The 22,139-nt window shown below is 52.4% G+C and overlaps 2 protein-coding genes across 2 annotated transcripts; one reads left to right on the top strand and one right to left on the bottom strand.

The window, feature by feature from the left end:
• The first annotated feature begins 3,732 nt into the window (after nucleotides 1–3,732).
• Nucleotides 3,733–7,236, top strand: LOC144277166 (elongation factor 1-alpha, somatic form-like). Its single transcript, XM_077837776.1, has 7 exons — nucleotides 3,733–3,876; nucleotides 4,338–4,517; nucleotides 4,880–5,176; nucleotides 5,654–5,804; nucleotides 6,176–6,432; nucleotides 6,544–6,778; nucleotides 7,115–7,236. The coding sequence occupies exons 1-7, from the start codon at nucleotides 3,733–3,735 to the stop codon at nucleotides 7,234–7,236; spliced, it is 1,386 nt and encodes a 461-aa protein (XP_077693902.1).
• Nucleotides 7,237–8,525: 1,289 nt separating this feature from the next.
• Nucleotides 8,526–20,233, bottom strand: LOC144277393 (sodium-dependent phosphate transport protein 3-like). The gene is made up of 11 exons (XM_077838153.1): nucleotides 20,149–20,233; nucleotides 19,414–19,619; nucleotides 18,830–19,063; nucleotides 18,472–18,559; nucleotides 16,904–16,990; nucleotides 15,907–16,025; nucleotides 14,594–14,755; nucleotides 14,084–14,216; nucleotides 13,849–13,996; nucleotides 13,386–13,476; nucleotides 8,526–8,726 (listed from the first exon to the last, which is right to left on the bottom strand). Exons 1-11 carry the CDS (start codon nucleotides 20,231–20,233, stop codon nucleotides 8,526–8,528), a joined length of 1,554 nt encoding a protein of 517 aa, XP_077694279.1.
• Between the last annotated feature and the right edge of the window lie 1,906 nt (nucleotides 20,234–22,139).

Genomic DNA, 22,139 nt, shown 5'->3' with positions numbered 1-22,139 from the left:
TCCAAGGAGACGCATGGCCAGCCCACACTGCCACTGAGAGCGTGGGAAGTGAGGGGCCAAGTCAGAGATGGGGAGGAGACTGACTTACGGCCCTGCATGTATCCTTTACCATGTACCCCTGTAAAAATTCGGAGCAGAGATTGAAGTCCTCTGTTTATCTCCAGCAATGGCCAGGCAAGCTTCCCCACACTTCAGGCTTGGCCTCTCGCCATCTATATTAGGCACTTGTATGGCTCCCATTTTTGTAGTATGCTGTTATGCCATTGTACAGGTGGGGAACTGAGGCAGCGAGAAACGGCGTGACTTGCCCAAGGTCACACAGGAGTTCTGTGGCAGAGCAGGGTCTGCCAAGTCCCAGGCACTGGATCATCTTTTCCTCTCCGTGGCCCATTCCATTGTTGGCCACTCTGAAGAGGGGGAGGCTAATGTGATATGGGTCCCTGTCTGCTGAGAAATGTACAGACAGCCCCAGACAGCACATTTCACAGAACCCATTCTACAGTCACCACACAGCTCCAAAGCTGATGGCTGACAAGGCCCTGGGCCAGACTCAAACCACTGACCCAAAGGTTAGGTCCCACCCAGCTAAGATCTGAGATGCTGTAAGGCAAAAAGAGGGGTGTGTGTGCAGAGGGGGGACTTGGAGCAGGGGGATGATGTAGGTAGCCTGTTAATCGTGTAAACAATGGTGCAAGAGTGGTTTAATATTGGCTAGGGAACCTCCCCTGCACTAAGCTGGGGCATTGCTGTCCCCTGGGGAGGGGCAAGGGGCAGTGCTGTGCTGAGATCCCCAAAATCAAATATCTCATAAAACAGCCAGGCACTTACAGCTTTGCACCTTGCAGCCTTTCCATATTAAAATGCATTCGGCAGGAATGTACTCACCCTGGCACTGCATATTAGCTAGGTGACCAACAGGGAAGGAGTTAACTATGTTGCCACCTCTGGATGATGCTATTTAGGTGAGAGAGTTCATACCCAGTTGAGGTGAATGGGGCATTTCACACTTCTCTGAGTGTCTTCCAAGATCTCTGGCTCAATCACAGGCTGAAGGGAGCTTTGTTTTCTTTGTTTAAATTGAAACTTGGGTTCTCCAGAAAACATGGGGGGGGGAGGGAGATCCCAAAAATTCCACATGGAGATCCTGAAGCTTTAGGCTGTGGGGCAATCCTAGACATGCCCATATTCCAGCATCTGCTCATTTCCAGCCCCTGAGCCAGCCATTTCTCTCACTCCCCACTGTAGCTCTGGAAATAAAAAAAATATCTAAAAAGAAAACTAGGCTGAAGAAATGAAATAAAATGCCTCTTTCTTGCCTTTAACCCTTACAGAAGCACAGTGTGCTGGGTGGGAGGGGAAAGGAATCTCTTCTGAGAAGTGTCAGCGTTCTGAGATTTTACTCTTGTTTAGTCTGACTGATTTTTTGATATGCTCGACTGGTGTTTTGGGCTCATTCGCGTTTAGGGCAATATGTTTAAGCCTGAATTTCTCAAGGTCAGCGTCACTAGCAGCCCTCCAGTATACAGTGGAGATAGGGTTGTCTCATGGATAGGGCACCCGATTGGGTCTCAGGAGACCTGGATTCTATTCCTGACTGTTCCACTAGCCTGCTGACCTTAGACAAGTCATTACCTTGCTTTATGCCTCAGTTTCCCCATCTGTAATGGGGGTGTGGGGAAGGTAATGGTACTGATCTCCTTTGCAAAGTGCTTTGAGATCTATGGATGAAATGTGCTATAAGAACTAGATATTCATTCCTATTATTTATGAGAGCTGTGAGTGCCCAGATCTCTGAAAATCAGGCCAATATAATCAGGTGCCTAAATACAGACCATGTTGCTGAAGAGGAGGAACCGCAGTTTGCAAATGTTGCCTCCTTGTAAAGTAGCAATTAGGTAGTGGGATCAATGTCCAAGGTGCAGGCCCCATTCCTGATCCCATGTGGTCAACAGGAATTTTGCTATTGACTTTAACAGAAGCAGGCTCAGCCTCATGGCCTTGATTGTACCCAGTATTGTGAGAAAACCAACCAAGCCTGAGCTCACCAGATATTCCACCCCACCTAACATTCAGAAAGGGATTGATGTACAAACATCACACCTAGGCCCAATTCTGAACTTCCTCAAGCTTAAGGGCTACTGGCTTCTGGACTTTTGGTTCCAGCTTGTTGCAGAGATTGGGTAGCCAATAAGTTTGGATTTGAATATCCCTAAAATACAGGGGAATTAGCTGTGGGATTTCAGCTTGGGCCTATCTCTTTGTTTCATATTCTTTCCATGATTTCCTATCACTCAATTGTCCAAGTAAATGTTTCCCATTGACAGAGAGGTATTTTTTCTTGGGTTTCTTTCTACTAATGTGATTAGTGTTTTAATAACTCTGGCCCAGATCTTTCAAGGCATTTAAATTCCTATCTCCCCTTGAGCTCAATGGAGGCCCTGGGCCTCTGTCTTCCCATGAGAGCAGGGAGTACAGGTACAGAGATCTGTGTCTCTCTGAAGGATGGGGTTCAAATATTAATTTGATCATAAGTTACTTATGGTCTGAACACAGCTCCATGGCCAGGAGAGGGAAAGACGCTAACCCCAAACCACACAGTATAGCTAGGACTGGCTGTTGTGTTCAGCATTTGAATCCAGGCTTAGCACAGAAGGGGAGTTGGGGGTGAGGAGGGGCACAGCTGTGTCTGGGGAAGCCCAAGGCTAAAAAAAAGCTGGGTCCAGGCCAGGTCTGGTCTGTGGAACTGGGGAGGCCTCGGCAAAGCCCAGGAGTGATCAGCAAGGGCCGGGGGCCTGCAGGTGGAGAGGAGCCTGCGTGGCAGAGCAGAGCGATGGGGAGCGGGAACTGGACGTGCAGTTGCTGGTGGGGGTCATCACTGGGGGAGCATTAGTTGTGACTGGGGGGTCCCCAAGAGCTGGACTAGCCAGAGATGGGTTAGGGCAGCAGAGGAAGGGCAGGGCTGACTCCGAAGCAGGGCTAGAGGGGCATTGCCAGGGCCAGACGGATGGGGGTGAAGTTTTCACACCGGCCAACCCTCCCCCTGTTTGGCTCTGCAGACGGGGAGGCGGGGGAAGGCCTGCAGCTCCCAGAGCCCGACTCCCCCAAAGCCTGGGAAGGGGGGTGCTGGGAAGGGGTCAGGTTCTGGCCCAAGCTCCAGGGCTAGCCTAGTGCGGGGAGGGGGGAACCCCTGCCTGTACTGCCCCCCGCCATAGGGGGCCGGCCAGGTACTGGGGTCTAATTGAATTAACCCCTCTCAATGGGCGGGGCGAGGCCGCCTCAATGGGGCCGCTTGGCTCCTCCCCCGCGGGCTCTTTAAAAGCCCCGGGCCGGGCGGTAGCTGCTGTTTGGAGACCGATTAGGGGAACGTGACTCGTGGTGAGCGGGGTTTTTTGGGGGCTCTCGGGGCTGGGGAGGGGGCGCACAGTCCGTACTGCTCGGAGGCAGCTCGCTGGAGGGTGGGCTGGGAGCGATCGCTCGATCCGAATTGGCTCGTGTGAATGTAGCGGGAGGGCTGGGCTCCGGTTCTAGCCCGGTTGCGGGGGATCGGAGCCCCTAACAGTGTGTCTGGCTGCAGGGCTTGCTCTGCTGTGTCCCGCCCTGTGTGACTCTGGCTTTTCACTCCGGAGTCACGCCGGAGCGGCTCAGCGTCAACCGCTCCGCTCCCAGGGGCTCTGCTGTAACTCTGCCCCGGGGGTCTTCCCTGCAGGTCCCGCTCGCGCTCCCTCCGGCACCATGGGCAAGGAGAAAACCCACATCAACATCGTGGTCATCGGCCACGTAGACTCGGGGAAATCCACCACCACCGGGCACCTCATCTACAAGTGCGGGGGCATCGACAAGCGAACCATCGAGAAGTTCGAGAAGGAGGCAGCCGAGGTGGGGGCATTTCCGACTCACCTGCACCCCCCCCAACGGGCCCAGCGGCCTCTAAGGCCCCCCTCTGGCTCCTTAACCTCCCACAAGGTGTTGAGCCCTGTGGGGATTGGGGAATCGGGCCCTTTCCGGGCCTGCAGTGTAACCCTTTAATGCTATGGGGTTACAATGGGGTGGGGGTAAACACTGCCCCATGCCTGCCCCCCACCTCCCCTAGAGCAGGGACCATTCACCTACCTCTGGGCTCCCTGTACTTGCACCCTAGTATATGGCTCTGCAGTGACTAGGCACCGCTGGGGCAGGTGTCCCCTTCCAGGCAGGGGGAATCTGCTTAAAATATTGCACACGCACCCCCGCCCTGGCATTTAACGCCCCTTGTGGGGAGGGATTGTCCCTGGCTTATGCCTGTTTCTCTGGTAGCATGCCTGCCCCGCTGTAACTGGTGTCTGTCTCCTTCCACACAGATGGGGAAGGGCTCCTTCAAATACGCCTGGGTGCTGGATAAGCTGAAGGCGGAGCGGGAGCGTGGGATCACCATCGACATCTCCCTGTGGAAGTTCGAGACCACCAAGTACTACATCACCATCATTGATGCCCCTGGCCACAGAGACTTCATCAAGAACATGATCACTGGCACCTCTCAGGTACAGGCTGGGGCAGCCGAATGCCTGTAAAGAGTTTGAGTATGTTGGGTTTGCGGCTATGCCTTGTGGCATCCCAATAAGGCCATAATTTAACTGCAAACTAGTCTTGTGACCTTAGCATTGCAAGGAATAACATTGCCACTAGATGCATTGGGCTCTAGGTGTGGGGTTGTGGTGCAGCTTTTAGGCCTTTACCGGGAAGGGCTGCCAGTCCCTCCTGAGAGAGACTGATTTTTTGTGGGGGGAGTGGAAGTGGGGGAAGGGGATCTCCTTTATCTGTAGGGTACCTAGGTCTGTCACATCCCTAATCGTCCCCTAGTTCCCAGTATGAACTTGTTCTCATGGCCTGTTTCCCTCCGCAGGCTGACTGTGCGGTGCTGATTGTGGCAGCCGGGGTGGGAGAGTTTGAAGCTGGCATCTCTAAGAACGGGCAGACCCGGGAGCATGCCCTGCTGGCCTACACGCTGGGGGTGAAGCAACTCATCATTGGGGTGAACAAGATGGACTCCACGGAGCCCCCTTACAGCGGCAAGCGCTACCAGGAGATCACCAAGGAAGTGAGCACCTACATCAAGAAGATCGGCTACAACCCAGCCTCTGTGGCATTCGTGCCCATCTCTGGCTGGCATGGGGACAACATGCTGGAGGCTAGTGCCAATGTGAGTAGCCTGCCTGTTTCTACATGGACCCTCTAGTAGAGAGGTTTGGAGACATCTGGGGGGTTGGGGCAGGCATTGGCTTACACGTGGAGAGAGTGGGTGGTTTGTAAACTGGTATGAGTTCAGCTTAAAGTTACTACTGCTGGGCTCCGTGTTGCAATAAGACACTGGCCCTCTGAGAGTCTCTAAATTGGACTGTCATTAGCTCACTGCCTTGAGCTAGGATTTCACTTAAAAGCGCAGGCCTTCTCCATGGCTTGATGGAGGCTGAGCTTAAAGATATGTTTCTTGTTCATTCCCACAAATCTCAAGGAATGCACCTCTGCTTAGTTTAAACTTTTTGGGGGGGAGGAAAGAGAATCTTTTGGAGGTGGAATACTTGGGACCTGCTGACAAGTTCACCTGAGCTCTGCAGGTGACTCATGAGATGTCAATTACAATAATCTCCTCCTCTCCCCCTGCATACATACATTGCAGATGCCTTGGTTCAAAGGCTGGAGCATTACAAGGAAGGAAGGAAACGTTTCTGGTACAACACTGCTGGAAGCCCTGGATTCCATTATCCCTCCTTCCCGCCCCATCAACAAACCCCTCCGCCTGCCCCTGCAGGATGTCTACAAGATCGGCGGTGAGTGTGGGAGAAGCGTTTCCCAGCAGGGCTGGGACAGAAGAACTCTCCCCTAAAAGGAACATGTAAAATGGTGGCTGCCATTTTAAGGTGGTGTAATTCCACCTAAACTGTAGCTCATGTTTACTGGGGACACTTCCCTACGGAGTGTCTGGGATGAAGACTCCGTCACACCCACCTCTTGGCAATGCTGGGCTGACAAGATTGCTGTATTTCCCCTTAATGCCCAAAAGACTGAATAGGGCCTCTGGACAGAGGATGCTGAAGCAAAGAGCTGGTGGTCTCTGCTTGTTGCATCTCCTATTCCTTCCTCTCCAAATAACCTTGTTTTAGCTCATGAACACCAAACTAACCAGTACGTGTCTCCCCAGGTATCGGAACGGTCCCTGTGGGCCGTGTGGAGACTGGCTTCATGAAGGCCGGCATGGTGGTGACTTTTGCCCCTGCTAATGTCACCACAGAGGTGAAGTCGGTGGAAATGCACCACGAGGCTCTGGCAGAGGCGCTGCCGGGTGACAATGTTGGGTTCAATGTGAAGAACGTGTCTGTGAAAGACATCCGGCGTGGGAACGTGACCGGAGACAGCAAGAACGACCCTCCCATGGAGGCTGGTAGCTTCACCTCCCAGGTTAGTGACTAGGGATCTGTAAAGTCCAATCCCCATTGCTGCCCACCAGTCTCCTTGAAATGTGACCAGTTGCTTGATTTTGAATTTTTTCCCCCTCTTCTTTCTCTGCAGGTCATCATCCTGAACCACCCTGGCCAGATCGCTGCTGGCTACTCCCCAGTGCTGGATTGCCACACTGCTCACATCGCCTGCAAGTTTGCAGAGCTGAAGGAGAAGATCGACCGCAGGTCTGGCAAGAAGCTGGAGGACAATCCCAAGGCCCTGAAGTCTGGAGATGCTGCCATTGTGCAGATGATTCCTGGCAAACCCATGTGTGTGGAGAGCTTCTCAGAGTACCCACCTCTCGGTAAGATTTCCTATTCCTTGTATTGGTCCAAGTCTGGCTCTTGATGAGGGTCTGTTTGAACAGACCCTCAACACGGCAACTCTGGTTTAAGATGACTACTGCTAGGATCCAGCTTTTAGAAAGTCTCCTGCTCTCCATAGCAATGGGAGGTAAACGTAGACCTACCCCTTCACTAGCTTGAGTAATAAAATGCTTCTGCAAGGCATTAATCCACAAATTGCAGCTCTCCCATCCGCAAACCAAACTCCAGGCATTAGCATAGAAACCCCTCCCAATATCCAGGAAGTCTCCTACTCGGTCCTTGTCTTCATCTAACGGGTGTTCCTTCTCCGGCAGGGCGCTTTGCTGTGCGTGACATGAGGCAGACGGTGGCTGTGGGGGTGATCAAGGCTGTCGAGAAGAAGGCTGGTGGATCTGCCAAGGTCACCAAGTCGGCAGTGAAGGCCAGTAAGAAGTGAATTCTCCTCCTCTGTCTCCGCATGCCAGCGTGCTCAGAGGCACCAACGGTGGATGCCCAGCCCCCTACAATCACAGATCCGTGTCTAGACTCGCTTATCCAGGACTGGCTCCTGAGCGGTAAAACACACTGGAAGAGCTTCTGAAGGAAAGGAAGATGATAGGACTCTTTTTTCCTAATTTTGTCTTTTGTATATTGGGCTGCACTTGTGGGGTTTTTTCCCCTCGACTTGCTCACTGGTGGTATGAATAAAAGATGATGATGATGATGATGATTTTGGTTTCAATGGTTTGGTCTAATTCAGCTGGGAGTCGCTCTCTGAATGTAGCATGTAATGTAAGGAGTAAGCACTGCACTTGTCTTCAAAGCAGCCTACCAAGCTGGTTCTGGTTGTCAGCCATGTGGCTGACACAACTGCTGGGGCTGCTTTGCAGTCTGATCTGTTCTAGTCTATTTTAAAGATTCAACACAATTAACAACCTGTTAAACAGGGAGACTGCAACTTGGACTGTAAACACTCTGGGACAGGGGCTGTCTACTCTGTTTGATCACTAACTGGCACAGGAGGGCCCCATTCTTGATTAGCCCTTAGCCACTAATCTAATAAATATTAAAGATGTGTGGCTAAACTGACAGATAGTGGGTGGCAGATGTCAAAACTCTTCAGTGAGATGCTAAGCGTGCCTGTTATTTCTCTTAGAACTAAGCTGTTTCTCCAACTCATACCTATTCCAAAGCCTCTCAAACATTATAAAAGCTCCTCTAACATCTTTCCTTTGAAGTTGTAAGCAGGTAAACTCTACCTCCCTCTTTTTCAGAGAGGGTTAGTCTTGATCACTGCTGTAGACTAACTGCCACAACTTAACTGTGATTCATTTCTCTGGGGAAGCTAGTCCACTATGAGGGAAAGAGTAAAGTTTTAGTGACTTACTCAGAAATCTAAGCTACCACAATCCTTGTAAGTGAGCTCTACTAAGAGGTATAGTAAAATAGCTATAAAAAATACTCAAGCTTCAACTATGATACCTACTGGTGTCATGCCTAACACGGTGAATGGCAAATGCAGTGCTGTCTGTTACGTAAGTTTCTAGAGGTGGTAGTGGGCTGGGATACATACTCTTAGCTTCCCTCTTGGAAGGCCAGTCAGTTTGTTGGTATGGCAATGCATTGGCAGCAGCTTCTCCAACAGTGCTTCAGGTCAGTGGGGTGTGCTCTTTGAACGTTAACTTTTGGGCTAAGATCATCAGAAGTGGTTGTGGGTGCCTCTGTCTTCTGAGTGCTTAAGTCCGCTCAAGTCAAAGGGGATGGACTTTCAGACTCCTTCCCTGTGTCTCGAGTAGGATACACAGCCTCTGGAGTCACTCGAACATCTTGGCCCTTGGCTTTACGCTGTTCCCAGCTAAAAGTCCACATATGAGAGAGGATATTCCTCATGGGAGGGCTAACTGGCCAGCTGACTATTTCTGGTTTCAGAGTAGCAGCCGTGTTAATCTGTATCCATAAAAAGAAAAGGAGGACTTGTGTCACCTTAGAGACTAACAAATTTATTCGAGCATAAGCTTTCATGAGCTACAGCTCACTTCATGGGATGCATCCAGGGGAAAATATAGGGGGGAGATTTTATATACACAGAACATGAAGCAATAGGTGTTACCATACAGACTGTAACAAGAGTGACCAGGAAAGGTGAGCTATTACCAGCAGGGGGTGGAGGGGACCTTTTGTAGTGATGATCAAGGTGGGCCATTTCCAGCACTTTACAAGAGCAGGAGGAGGGGAAATAGTTTTACTTTGTGTAATGACCCATCCACTCCCAGTCTCTATTCAAGCTTAAGTTAATTGTATCCAGTTTGCAAATTAATTCCAATTCAGCAGTCTCTCCTTGGAGTCTGTTTTGAAGTTTTTTTTCTGAAGAATTGCCACTTTTAGGTCTGCAATCAAGTGACGAGAGAGACTGAAGTGTTCTCTGACTGGTTTTTGAATGTTATAATTCTTGACATCTGATTTTTGAAGCAATCCCTTCATGCAACAGCATGGTTGGCGGGGGAGGGATAGTGTCCCTCTGCACAGTACCTGATCTAGGAGTTGTAGATACCTAGACTCCCAGGCCTGAAGGGATGGTTGCGATCACCTAGTCTGACCTCCTGTGTACACAGGCCAGAGAATTCCACACAATTTTTTGCCTCAAGCCCATCATTTCTGAACAGGATTAGTGGGGATTGTCTCACACCGCAACCTCTCTCCACAGCTGCCGTCTCTGTCTCCCATACCAGCAGGGCCTCTGTTGGCTTTTACAAATGCCTCCTGAAAACACAGGTGTTGCACAAAGCGCAGGGAGGTTGACCCCAGTGGCCCTGCCTGCAGTTTTTCTCTTCCAGCTGCTCTTAGAGGTCTGACTTGCCGGCTCTCCTGCCAAAGCCACGGACACGGAACTAGGATTGAAACAGCAGTAGGTGCTATAGGGTGGGATTGGGGGTGCAGGGGCAGAAGACAGGAGGGGTCAGACTGCCATAGTAAAAGATGGTACAGATCAGGATGGGGGGGTATTGGAAAAGCTGGGAGGGCCAGAAATGAGTTGCCTAGCTGGCTGTGGGGCAGGAGTCTTTAGGTCAGGACTGGAGGGGTGTTGGCAGAACCAACTGAAAGAGGGGCTGGGGAGAAATTTGCACACCTACTCGTTTCCATTGTGCATAGAGATGGGCCAAGCCATGGAGTTCAGAGACCGCTCTGATCTCCTGCAGGGGGTAGAGCTGGGGGGGTGGGAACTGGCCAGGCAGCCAGTTAGTAATATTACAAGAGGGACAAATATTTTTATACTGGCTGGGAATCAGGGCACTTATTCTATCAGGAATGGTTCAGTTCCATGTGACAGCCAGTCACCCTGGAGTGGGGGGGACTTCTGTACTGTTGTCCCCCCAACATCACACAACAGCCATGGATTTACACATTTAACCCTTGCAGCCCTGTATGTGGAGCAAGCCCCTGCACTGGAGAAACACATTAGCTGGCTGTTTCAGGTGATCAGCCGTGTGAAAGAGTTAACTGTCAAAAGGGGGCTCTTTGCAGTCATGCCCCATTGAGGTGAATGGGGCAGTTCACTTCAATGGGGCGTGAACTCAAACCTCAACAGCGAAACAGTCTCTGCTGCCAGCAAACTCAGTTACAGGCTGAGGAGACCTTCACAGACCCAAGGGGGAAAAAATCCTTCTTTCCTCAATTAAACTTCAATTCTGCAAGCGACAAGGGGACCATAGAGCCCCACAGGGAGACCCCAAAACCTTAGACACTTCTATGCACAATGTCAATCTCCATTCCCAATTTATCCCATGATCCTAGGTCTGTTGTTGGTTTTATGGAGGCATCTAGAGGCCCTATCCAAGATCAGGGTCCCATCTCGCAAGGGGAAAGGGATTTAAAACAAACAAGGTGATCTTGATTTTTACTACTTGTTTACTTTGATTTATTTAAACATAAATGTGGTCCTCCCACACTGTGGGCCATGTACCCAATACATCCTACAACAACAACTAGATCCACTGTCCAGGCACCATCCTGATCGCATGAAGCCAATGGACTATTTGCACGAATAAAGATATGGAGCAAGTTCAGGTCCTCTCAAGGCAGGAGAGCAGGGAGGGCTGCATGCAGCCACATCCCCATCTGGAGGATAGCACTGAAATATGAATTTAACCACAACTCGCTTGTGATGTGACTATAACTCCAAGTCTGGAGATGCTGCCATCGTTCCGATGATCCCTGGCAAACCCACGTGTGTGGAGAGTTTCTCAGAGTACCCACCTTTTGGTAAAATCTCTTGATTACTTTCTCTTTTTAAAAACTTTAATACTAGTATTTGGCTTTAGGAATGAAAAGATTTCCTGTTTATAGTGCAGGGGGAAGGTAACCAGTAAGGGATCATTTCTCCATCTACTTCTGCAAATAACTTTTCAGACAGCCCCCTCAAGCCTCAAAGTTTCCAGAGCATGGGTAGCAAAACACTTATTTCAAGCTTCAGAGTAGCAGCTGTGTTAGTCTGTATTCGCAAAAAGAAAAGGAGTACTTGTGGCACCTTAGAGACCAACAAATTTATCTGAGCCTAAGCTTTCGTGAGCTACAGCTCACTTCATCAAACGCATGTTCCACTGAATGCATCTGATGAAGTGAGCTGTAGCTCACGAAAGCTTAGGCTCAAATAAATTTGTTAGTCTCTAAGGTGCCACAAGTACTCCTTTTCTTTTTACTGTAATGAGAGTGATCACTTAAAGTGAGCTATTACTAGCAGGATAGCGGGGTGTGGGGGGCAAGGGGGAACCTTTTGTAGTGATAATCAAGGTTGGCCATTTCCAGCAGTTGACAAGAATGTCTGAGGAACAGTGGGCAGGAGAGGGGAATAAACATGGGGAAATAGTTTTACTTTGTGTAATGACCCATCCACTCCCAGTCTTTATTCAAGCCTAAGTTAATTGTATCCAGTTTGCAAATTAATTCCAATTCAGCAGTCTCTCCTTGGAGTCTGTTTTTGAAGTTTTTTTATTGAAGAATTGCAACTTTTAGGTCTGTAATCGAGAGACCAAAGAGAGTGAAGTGTTCTCCAACTGGTTTTTGAATGTTATAATTCTTGACGTCTGATTTGTGTCCATTTATTCTTTTATGTAGAGACTGTCCAGTTTGACCAATGGACATGGCAGAGGGGCATTGCTGGCACATGATGGCATAGATCACATTGGTAGATGTGCAGGTGAACGAGCCTCTGATAGAGTGGCTGATGTGATTAGGCTCTGTGGTGGTGTCCCCTGAATAGATATGTGGACACAGTTGGCAATGGGCTTTGTTGCAAGGATAGGTTCCTGGGTTAGTGGTTCTGTTGTGTGGTGTGTGGTTGCTGGTGAGTATTTGCTTCAGGTTGTGGGGGCTGTCTGTAAGCGAGGACTGGCCTGTCTCCCAAGGTCTGTGAGAGTGATGGGTCGTCCTTCAGGATAGGTTGTAGATCCTTGATGATGTGTTGGAGAGGTTTTAGTTGGGGGCTGAAGGTGAGAGCTAGTGGCGTTCTGTTGTTTTCTTTGTTGCGCCTGTCCCGTAGTAGGTGACTTCTGGGAACTCTTCTGGCTCTGTCAATCTGTTTCTTCACTTCAGCAGGTGGGTATTGTAGTTGTAAGAACGCTTGATAGAGATCTTGTAGGTGTTTGTCTCTGTCTGAGGGGTTGGAGCAAATGCGGTTGTATCGTAGAGCCTCCAGCTTTCATCCAGACCACACCACACAATCCATTGTCTACAAGTCCTCCTTTTCTTTTTGCGAATACAGACTAACAAGGCTGCTACTCTGAAACTTAACTAATCTATGTTCACTAGGGTGTTTTCCATCTCCTGCCTTGGTTACACATTCTTCCCCTGGCAGCATGCCTTGGCATTTCACTGGAGAGCAGTGTCCTCTCTAGCCCAGTCCTGGATAGTTCCACTGCCAAAGGTTACATAGAACAGACGGCCAAAGAGATTTAGGGCCGCTGACACACAGAAGACATTCCTCCAGCCAGTCAGGAGGTCCTGGGGATACCAAACAAAGGGTAATTAGTATCTCCATTCTCTCTTATGGCCACAGGAGAGCACCTGGGGCTTGAACCACAGGCTTTCATTCACCTAAAGACTTGCAATGCCAGTTCCCTGTCTAGCTGTAGATTTAACTCCTCAGATTCCGCTTTCCTGGGCTCCGATATCGTTGCACTGCAGCGTGCTTGGGAATTATTTGCTTGCTAGGCTGAATTCAAGCAGCTCTGTCATCACTGCTACCAAGCTTTCCCTATTGTCCTGTTTGACAGCAGTCTCCCCGCCCCCCATCTGTCAGTAGATCCAGGTTGGAAGCCCATGTTGGGAGGAGTCCCTACTTCTTGGATCATAAAAGCTTCTTCTCCATGACTTAGGTACTTGCTGGACACATTTGACAAGGTTGCTGCCTAGCACATGTGGATTGTTAGTCCCCCCCCTGAAGCCAGTCTCCTGGGGTTTCAAGAGCTTAGCCAGGGCTATGTTTTGATTCAGTGGACAGAGACTATTCTTTGGCTATTCTGCTCTATTCAACTCCACTTTTTTTTCTGAATATTTTTGCTTTAGGAGAAAAAGCCTCCAATAGGGCCATCCAGAGAAGCCCTGAATTACCTGGCTGGTGAGGAATCCAACTGCGGTGGGAGCAATTATTCCTGAGACTGTTCCGAGGGTGTTTGTGACTCCCAGCACAAACCCAGCGTATCTGGGGAGAAGGGAAGGGAAAATTTCCTGAGCAAGGCAAAGAGGGACTGGCAAGAAGAGAGAAAATTAGGTTTCAATTCCCTCTCTCCCAACCTCCTGGAGAGCTTCAAAGAGAACAAATGCCTCCTCAGCTTGGTCACTGCTGCCCTGTTGACAGACAGTAAGAGCCTTTACCCACTGCTATAATTGGCTCTGAGCCTGCGCTTCTGTGCCTTGGTTTTGCCTGTCCGGCTTCAGATGCCACCAGCTGCAGAAGATCAGGGAGAGGAGAAGCAAAAGGCAGCTGAAGTAGCTGAGGGCTGAGATGATGGAGATGACATGGGCCAACGAACCAATTGGACCAGGAGATAGGAGGAAGGTCTGGTGGTCTCACCTGGGAGCAATGTCCATGTGCTTAGTGTAGAAACCGGCCCCGCACATGCTGATTACAGTCATGGACAATGTCAGAAAGACCACAGCTGCTGTGTAATCACAGCCGACGTAGGACACGGCCACCAGGGAGATGGCTGGGAGCATCATCCCTAGGGAGAGAAGGGGACGTGGGTTATGTGGCTGACCGGGTGAAGGTTTGTTGAAAGAACCTGGAGGCAGGAGTCACCTGTCCTTACCCAGCACCGAGAAGAGCTTCCGAACTGTTGCTATGCTGAACACTTGCTTGGACAGGAGGAAGTCTGCCAGCACCCCCGACACGATGGTACACAGCCAGTTCCCAATGTAAGGAAGTGCAGCGAGGAGACCATTCTGTAGCGAGAAGGGTGAGAGATTTGCGATTGTGCACAGAGCAGCGAGAGGGACCCCACCATCACCAGATCTGGCTGGATGTGCTCAGAGGGGCTGGAAATCTCAGGACCGTAGGGACTGCCAGACTGGATTGGACCTGAGGTTCATCTAGCCCCATATCCTGTCTCTGACAGCAGCTAGCACCAACCGGCTGCTTTGGAGGAAGGTGAAAGTAACCTCCCAACCCCTAGTAGTCAGAAACTGACCTAAGCCCTGAAGCACGAGGTTTAACAGCCCTTCCAGAATTGGTTAGCATCAACTTTTATCCCTCTGGATGTCCCCATTCAGGAGATAGACCGGCCTGGCTGTGAGCGATGGAGCCCCACGGCAGAGCTCACCTCTCTGATGTCAAAGTGGAGCACCTCATGCATGTACGTCGGCATTGACGCCAGCAGCGTATAGAACAGCCACTCACTGCAGAAACAGGGGACTGCAATGGCCCAAAGAGGCAGCGATTTAATCATGGCCAGGAGTGGAAGGGACCGTCCGTGAGAGATGCCCTTGAAGGAAACGCACCAGTTAGTGCCCCTTTCGCGGGCTCCTTTTCCTCCTGGCTCTGTCAATGTCCCATAGGCAGGTGGTCTATTCTTTCCCTGGCCTCGCCACCTCCTCCCAGAGTTTTAGCTGCCTGCTCTGTGTTGATTCCTGGATCCCCCTGTAACCCCTCAACTCTCCCAGTTGTGCAGTCTCATATCTGACATTTCCCTGACCTGCCAGACACCTCAAATCCAACAGGCCGAGCGCCAGGCTCACATAAGAGCGCTGGGCTCCTGGTGCAGTGTGTAGAGTTGTACAGGCTAAAGTCAGGGCTGAATTTGACTCAATCTATCAAAAGTTCTCGTCCTTCCTCTTAGACCCATTCCCCTCCTATGACGGTCCATGATCCAACTCATCCCTTCACCTCCGGCTCCCTTGACCTGGTCTGCTCCCTTCTCCCCTCACATCCAGCCCCCTGATAAATCCTTGTGCCTTTCCCTCAAGTATGTAACCTTCCCTCTTCATCCCTGCAGCTGACACTCTATCCATGCCTTGCGCATCTCTCAGCTCACCTGTGCAGTCTCCCACTCTGACACTCAGTCCAAAACACCACAGCTTAGGGCACCTTTCTCTCCTACAGTTCTTACCATCACCCTCCTCCTCAGACCCCTCTGCCACAAGTTCAAGCTCCTTGACCTCACCTCAGACTTCCCGCACAACCCAGTCCCGGCCTACATCTCCCGTTGTCTCTGACTCCTCCCATTGCTGTTTCTCCCAAGTTTCATCTCCTCCCACACGGCTTCCAGTCTCCCACCACATGGAGCTGCCTCCCCCAGTTCATATGCCAAGAGACCTCCTTTGGCGTCGACAAATTCCTCCTTAAATACACGTTTCATGAACCACAGGCAGACCGATCTCCTCTCTGGCCCTGACTTTGGCCCCTTCCCATTGATCTCCTCTCTGATGTATCTCTATACCTATATTTGAACTAATCTGTAAGCTCCTTGGGGCAGGGCCCTCTTCTGCCACAGATATTTGCATTGCTCTGTAAATAACACACCCAGTGGAACCCTGAAGAAGGGCATACTTGGAGATGGTCCCATTGTCCCAAGCTCTGTTCAAAGGTGGGGACTACAAGGAAAACTAGGTCAGAGTTAAAAGGCTTTCAAAGAACCTGATTGGCCAGGGATGACACAATGTACTCCTTCTCTCCAGCACTAATATGAAGGTGACATGCAGGATCTTCATAGACGAGAAGGAACCAGAACCCACACCAAACGCAGCCAATGCCACCTATGGAGAAGGGGAACAGTTCAATGGCTCCTGTCTCGGATCTTACTGCAGCACAGGTGCGCAGACACCAGCAGAGATGGGCAGGCAAGACACGGCAGCTCTGTGACAGACTGTCAGGTGTGAGGGTCTTGAAGGGAGGGGCAGGTTTGTTCTACTGACTCATGCTGGCAGACAGACCAGGTGGGGCTCTTTAGTGCCAATCCACGGTATAAAAGGGTGTGTGTCCCCCCTCTTAGGGGAAGGAGGAATTAGGCAGTTGAGGCAGGAGTTTTTGCCTTAACACCAAAGAGCTCAGGCTGTGGTTCATGTCTGGCTTTCCTTAGTGTGAGAATGAAGGAAGTGCTGGAAAGGAGGTGAATCTGGGGCACTGCCCCTCTATATGTGTGTGCTGTGGTGAGAGGGGAGCGGGCAATCTGCCCAGTCACAGACCCCTCAATATGACAGCGATGGTGCATTGCAAACACCATAGACAGAGAGACAGAGAACACTGAGGTTCAAGGCAGATCGAGGGGCTCTGCCGACTAACACATTATTGTACCTTATTGACGCCTATACTCTTATATTTAAAATGAAAGGTGCCAGCCCGACAGCCCTGAGAGTAGACACAGCTCGGGCAGCAGCAACACGAGCCTCTTTCACACTGCCCAGCCAACAGACCTCCATCATGAGCTGAAGGAGAAAGAGGGAAGTCCAGCCCTTCTGGCCATAGATGCCGATTGCAATGGTGGCCTCCCTGAAGGGGGACATTTCTATATTAGGAACTGGATTGAGAGCCCAGACTCCTCGCATAGAGGCAACGAGAAGACCTTCATATGCTTCGCTCTTGTGTGGCTTAACTTGCCAGTGAATCTGATACAGTGGAAACCACAGCTACTCACCGAAGATGTAGAAGACGTAAGGCCACCCCACGTACTGGCAGATGATTCCAGCTGCAGGGAAGGTGACGAAGGTCCCAAAAGTGCATCCTAAGGAGCAGATTAAGAGGAGTTCAGAGCGAGGGGGTGATAAAGTGGTGGCCACAGAAGATGACCTGGGCTTCCCAGTGCTCACCCCACACCATCCTATAGTAACTCTTCCAGCCTTATCAAGCCAGAACTGAGAAGACAGGGTGGAGGAGAAGGCAGAGGGGATAAAGGATGAAGAGAGTGGAATATTGTGTAGAAAAGGGAGAAACAGCAGTAGAGATGGATGTGCAGCCAACATTTCCTCATGAAGGACCTTCGGTCTAGACCAGGCCTGCACAACATGCGGCCCCCATGGGCTCACTGTGCGGCCCGTGGGGGGTGAGCAGGCAAGCGGCGGGGTCGTGAAGAGGCCAGTGGCTGGGGGCCGGTGAGCGGGCGGCGGGGGGGGGTGGGGGGATGGCGAGCTGAGTGGGCGGGTAGTGGTGGCAATACCGGATTTACCATGGCACCACTGGCACCGGTCCCACGGGTCCAAAGGGGCCCTGGCCCGGCCCGCTCTTCTCCGTCCCCCTGTTCTCTCCTTTGGGGGCAGAAGTTGGATGCTGCCAGCAGCTGGGGCTCCTCTCCCGCTGCTTCCCCCAGCTTGCTACTTTCCCTCCCCTCCTCCTCTCCCTGCCCCCCGCTTGCCAGCAGGAGGGAGGGGAAAGAACGGAGCCTCCACTCGCTGCTGGGGTGGTGGGGGGAGGAGGAGGAGGAGAGGAAGAAGCGTGGCCTTGGGGAAGGGACTGGAATCGGGGCATACCCCCTCCAGCCCCTGCTGTGAGCACCCCCATGACCCCAGCCCACACCCCCAGCCCTCTGCCCACCCTGACCCCTGCACCCCCCTCACACCTCCCCTGCCTCGACCCCTGCACCCCCCACACCTCCCCTGCCCCGACCCCTGCACCCCCTCACACCCCCCACGCCTCCCCAGCCCAGTGTCCTGACTCCTGAACCCCTCTCATATACACCCAGCCCCCTGCCCTGACCCCTGCACCCCCTCACACCCCCAGCCCCCTGCACCCCCCACACCTCCCCAGCCTCCTGCCCTGACTCCTGTATCCCACCTCATGCCCCCCCCAGCCCCTGCCCTGACTCCTGAACCCCCCTCACACACACCCAGCCCCCTGCCCTGATCCCTTCCCCAGTGGCCCCCGCCCCCAACCTTCCTTTCGGCCCACAGCTGTTTCGGTGGGGTGGCGCTGGGGAAGGAGGGTTTGTTTCCGCGGGGCGGGCTGTGCTGGGGGGGAGTGTTTCGGCGGGGTCGGGGGGTTTCGGCCCTCAGCTGTTTTCTTAGGAGTAAAATGGCCCTCGCCGCTTTACGAGTTGTGCAGGCCTGGTCTAGAACCTGAAGGTTTCTGCAACTCGTAAGTGGAGCCGCTTGTCTGGAGTGTGGCGTAGGGAAAGCAGGCATCAGGAGAGCTCTCCTTTACACAGGCGGGCGGGGGGCTGGAACTACAGAAAAACTTGGTTTAGAAGCAAAGAGAGTCGCTCTCTCTTACCAGCAACAGCGAGCTGTATGAGCCTGCTGCGTTCCAAGGGGGGAGCCCATTTTGCCAAAAGCATGTATTGGGCTGGAAATATCACCCCCTGCCAAGGAAAACACAGGAGTGTGTGAGCACAGGGGGGAGTGGGAGCGATACCTGGTGGAAAGCATTAGCAGACCTCATGATCTTTCACTGCTATGACCCTTGCTCCCCCCTACCCCCACTTTGGTTTGTCATCAGCCCTTGCTTGTAAGCTCATTGGGGCGGAGACCTGACTAGTTAACTTCTTCTGCAATGTCATACATACAGATGGTGCTGCATACATAAACCCACAAGCCGCTGAAAGTCAAGAGCTCAAAAGGGAAGGCCCTACCTCTGCCATGCCCAGCAGTGCCTGCAGCCTAATGAGGTACACGGCTCCCAGGCCAGCTGCCAGTGGCACGAGGAGCATGAGAGCCGAGGTAGAGAGCAGCCCATAGCCCAACACTAGTTTCCCTCCGAACTGTCCCGACCAGTATCCGCCAAGGAGCTGGGTGAAAAGGTAGCCATAGAACAAGGCACTGAGGATGACGCCCTGGGTCTCAGCGCGCCAGTCGTACACGGGGGCCTGGAGGAGACAAAATTTGCTTGTGTCAAAAGGGGGAGACAAAACCGAGGACTGTCCCTTGAGGGGACATTGCAGCAGCTTTAAAACCTAGGCCCAAGGGAGAACTATTTTCACAGGCCTGGACTCCTCTAGGAAGGGGTAAGTGGCTTGTATGAACAGACCTGTCACCAGTCAGGTGATCAGCGCTTTCCTAATTACACAGGCTCCTTTGTTTACACACGTGCAATGGATACAGCCCCAAAGCTCCTCTCTAAACAGTGCCTCGTTGCTGCCGAGTTGGTCCATAGTGCAAAGCCAAGGGGTAGAGCCAAGAGGCTGGTGAAAGGATCTGGCCCTGCCTGTACACTTACTCCTTGGGTGAATGCTCGGTGGGAGCCGTTGGGCTGAGTGTGGGAGCAATTGGGACACACGTCTGTGGAGCTATTGGTCAGGCTGCCCGGGTTGGTGCCGTTCGTCATGGCTATGATGGTGATACTGAGATTGACCCGGAGCAAATACATCATGAAGAGGGAGAAGTGCAGGATGAGAACCAGGCTGTAGCGAGCTGAGCAGAGGCCTGGGGTGGAGAACAACCACAACAAGCCAGAGACGGTCAGTTAGGCTGCAGACTAACCCTGGAGGTGCCTCCTCACCCCTGGCTGTGAGGGATCTCCAGGCATCGGTGCTGGAACAGTTTTTGGAGTGGGGGTGCTGAGCTGCACCCCTCTTACCCTTGTCCGTGCCCCTTACCGCCCCCTAGAGCTGGGGCTGGGAGCAGGGTTGTGGCACTGAGCTGGCATCTCTGGTGTCCCGACTTTACCTACCCAGCTCCTGAAGAAACCCAAGAGCAGCTCAGGAAGGAGCACACACTTTCCTGAGCACAAAGGACTAATAACCCACTTTACCAGCACTAATCAATCCTCCCAAGCCCCTGGGGAGGGTGCTGAGTTTCACCATCCCCCTTCTACAGGGGGAAACTGAGGCACAGAGAGGGGACGTGACTTGCCCAAGAGCCAGAGCCAGAATTAGAACCTGGACGTTCCTGGGTCCCAGTCCCATGTTCGGAGCACTACATCACACCTCTCATTACCCTCAGGTAGATTTACCTTTCCCAAGTGACAACTGCTGGTTGAGCAGAGGGGCAGCATCTTCATGATCTGACTCTGGACGGTCCTCAGTGCTTTGCTGCATTCTCTCCTGTAATCAAAGCTGACGCCCAGTCCTCCTCCCGGCAGTGTCTCCACAACTTCTGGAATAGACACCAGTGAACCGAAGGCACTGGGACCATCTCCTCTCTACCGACCTCCTGCAGTTCTTCCTACAATGCAATAAGTCCCATTGTGGGAATGCTGCAGGATTGTGGAATATGGATGCTATCCATCTAGTGCAAATGGGACACGTTTTAAGAACAATGTGATTTACAATGATATAAAACAACTTCTAAGTCCAGTCTTGTGTGGTCCTTCCTATTTTTGTCTTTGATCGTCACAGCCTCATAGTGGGATAGAGAGCTCTATTTTCAGCATAGGTGAAGGCTATTCCCTACTGCAGATATTCCTCCCTACTCAGAGAATAGCCTCCCTCCGCACCCACAACCTACCCTCACTCTGTATACTGTAAAATAATCCTTGTTCTAGAGGGCAGCTGCCAAGCCGAAACATTCTTTGACACTGAGAGACTGATGCATAGAGCTAAGCAGAGATCCTAGAAATCCGTTTGCCACAGAAAAAAACATGGAATTTGTGTTTTAACAGAGAATCTTTTTACGTTTTGTGAAAAAATAAAAACATATACTGTGGGAACGCCGATTAACCGATCTAATTGAGCCTGGGGCAAAATCGGGTAATCAAAAAAATTGGATAATCAGGAGAGCAGGCAGGGCTCCGGCTGTCAGCCCTGGGCAGTGAGGCTCAGTCTGTTAGCTATCAAATTGTACATATATCAATAAAACATTGCGATCAACTGATACCTATATATTGGGGTGGCCAGCCTAAGCCTGAGAAGGAACCAGAATTTACCAATATGCATTGCCAAAGAGCCACAGTAACACATCAGCAGCCCCCTGTCAGCTTCAGCTCCACCCCCTGCCCCTGCCCCCGCCCCCAGCCCCCAGTGTTTCCCATCTGCCAGCAGCCCCGTGGATCAGCACCTAAGCCTCCATCCCAAGACCTCCCGCCAGCTGCGGAGCAGTGAGCACCCTGTAGCACAGGGGTCTCAAACTCGAATCACCAGGAGTGCCACATGAGGACTCCTACGTTGGCCCGAGGGCAGCATCACCCCCCTCCCTCCGCTGATCCCATCCTCCACTCCACCCCCGCCCCTTCCCACGGAGTGCAGCAGGGGGCTCAGGGCACGGGGCTAGGGTGCAGGAGGGAGTGCGGGGTGTGGCAGGGGGTTCGGGTGCAGGAGGGGTGCGGGGTGTGACAGGGGGCTCAGGGCAGGGGCTTGGGGTGCAGGAGGGGTGCGGGGTATGACAGGGGACTCAGGGCAGGGGCTTGGGGTGCAGGAGGGGTGCGGAGTGTGGCAGGGAGCTCAGGGCAGAGGGTTGGGTGCAGGAGGGAGTGCAGGGCGGGGCAGGGGGTTGGAGTGCAGCAGGGGGCTCAGAGCAGGGGGTTGGGGTGCAGGAGGGGTGTGGCAGGGGGTTGGGGTGCAGAACGGGGTGCGGGGTGTGGCAGGGGGTTCGGGTGCAGGAGGGGTTCAGGTTCTGGCCCAGTGCTGCTTACCTTGAGTGGCTCCGGGGTGGCAGGGGCGTGCACTGGGGCCAGGGTAGGCTCCCTGCCTGTCCTGGCCCCAGCCCTGTGCCACTCCGCTCCGGGAAGCCGTGGGTACCCTGTCCCTGCGGCCCTGGGGGGAGGGGGAGCAGACGGGGAGCGCTTCCCCGTTCCCAGCCAATGGGAGCTTCAAGGGTGGTACCCACAGGCAAAAACAGCTCAGGGAGTTCTCTGCTCCCCCACCCCCTGGGGCCGCAGGGAAGTGGCACAGGGCCCTCAGCACCACGGGATTGGCAAATCCATGGGCCGGATCCAAAGCCCTGAGGGGCCGGATCTGGCCCAGGGCCATAGTTTGCCCACCCCTGGCCTGGAGGTAGGCTGGGGAC

The sequence above is a fragment of the Eretmochelys imbricata genome, chromosome 19 (assembly GCF_965152235.1).
Source record: "Eretmochelys imbricata isolate rEreImb1 chromosome 19, rEreImb1.hap1, whole genome shotgun sequence".
NCBI lineage: Eukaryota > Metazoa > Chordata > Testudines > Cheloniidae > Eretmochelys > Eretmochelys imbricata.
This window is presented reverse-complemented; position numbering and strand designations above follow the sequence as displayed.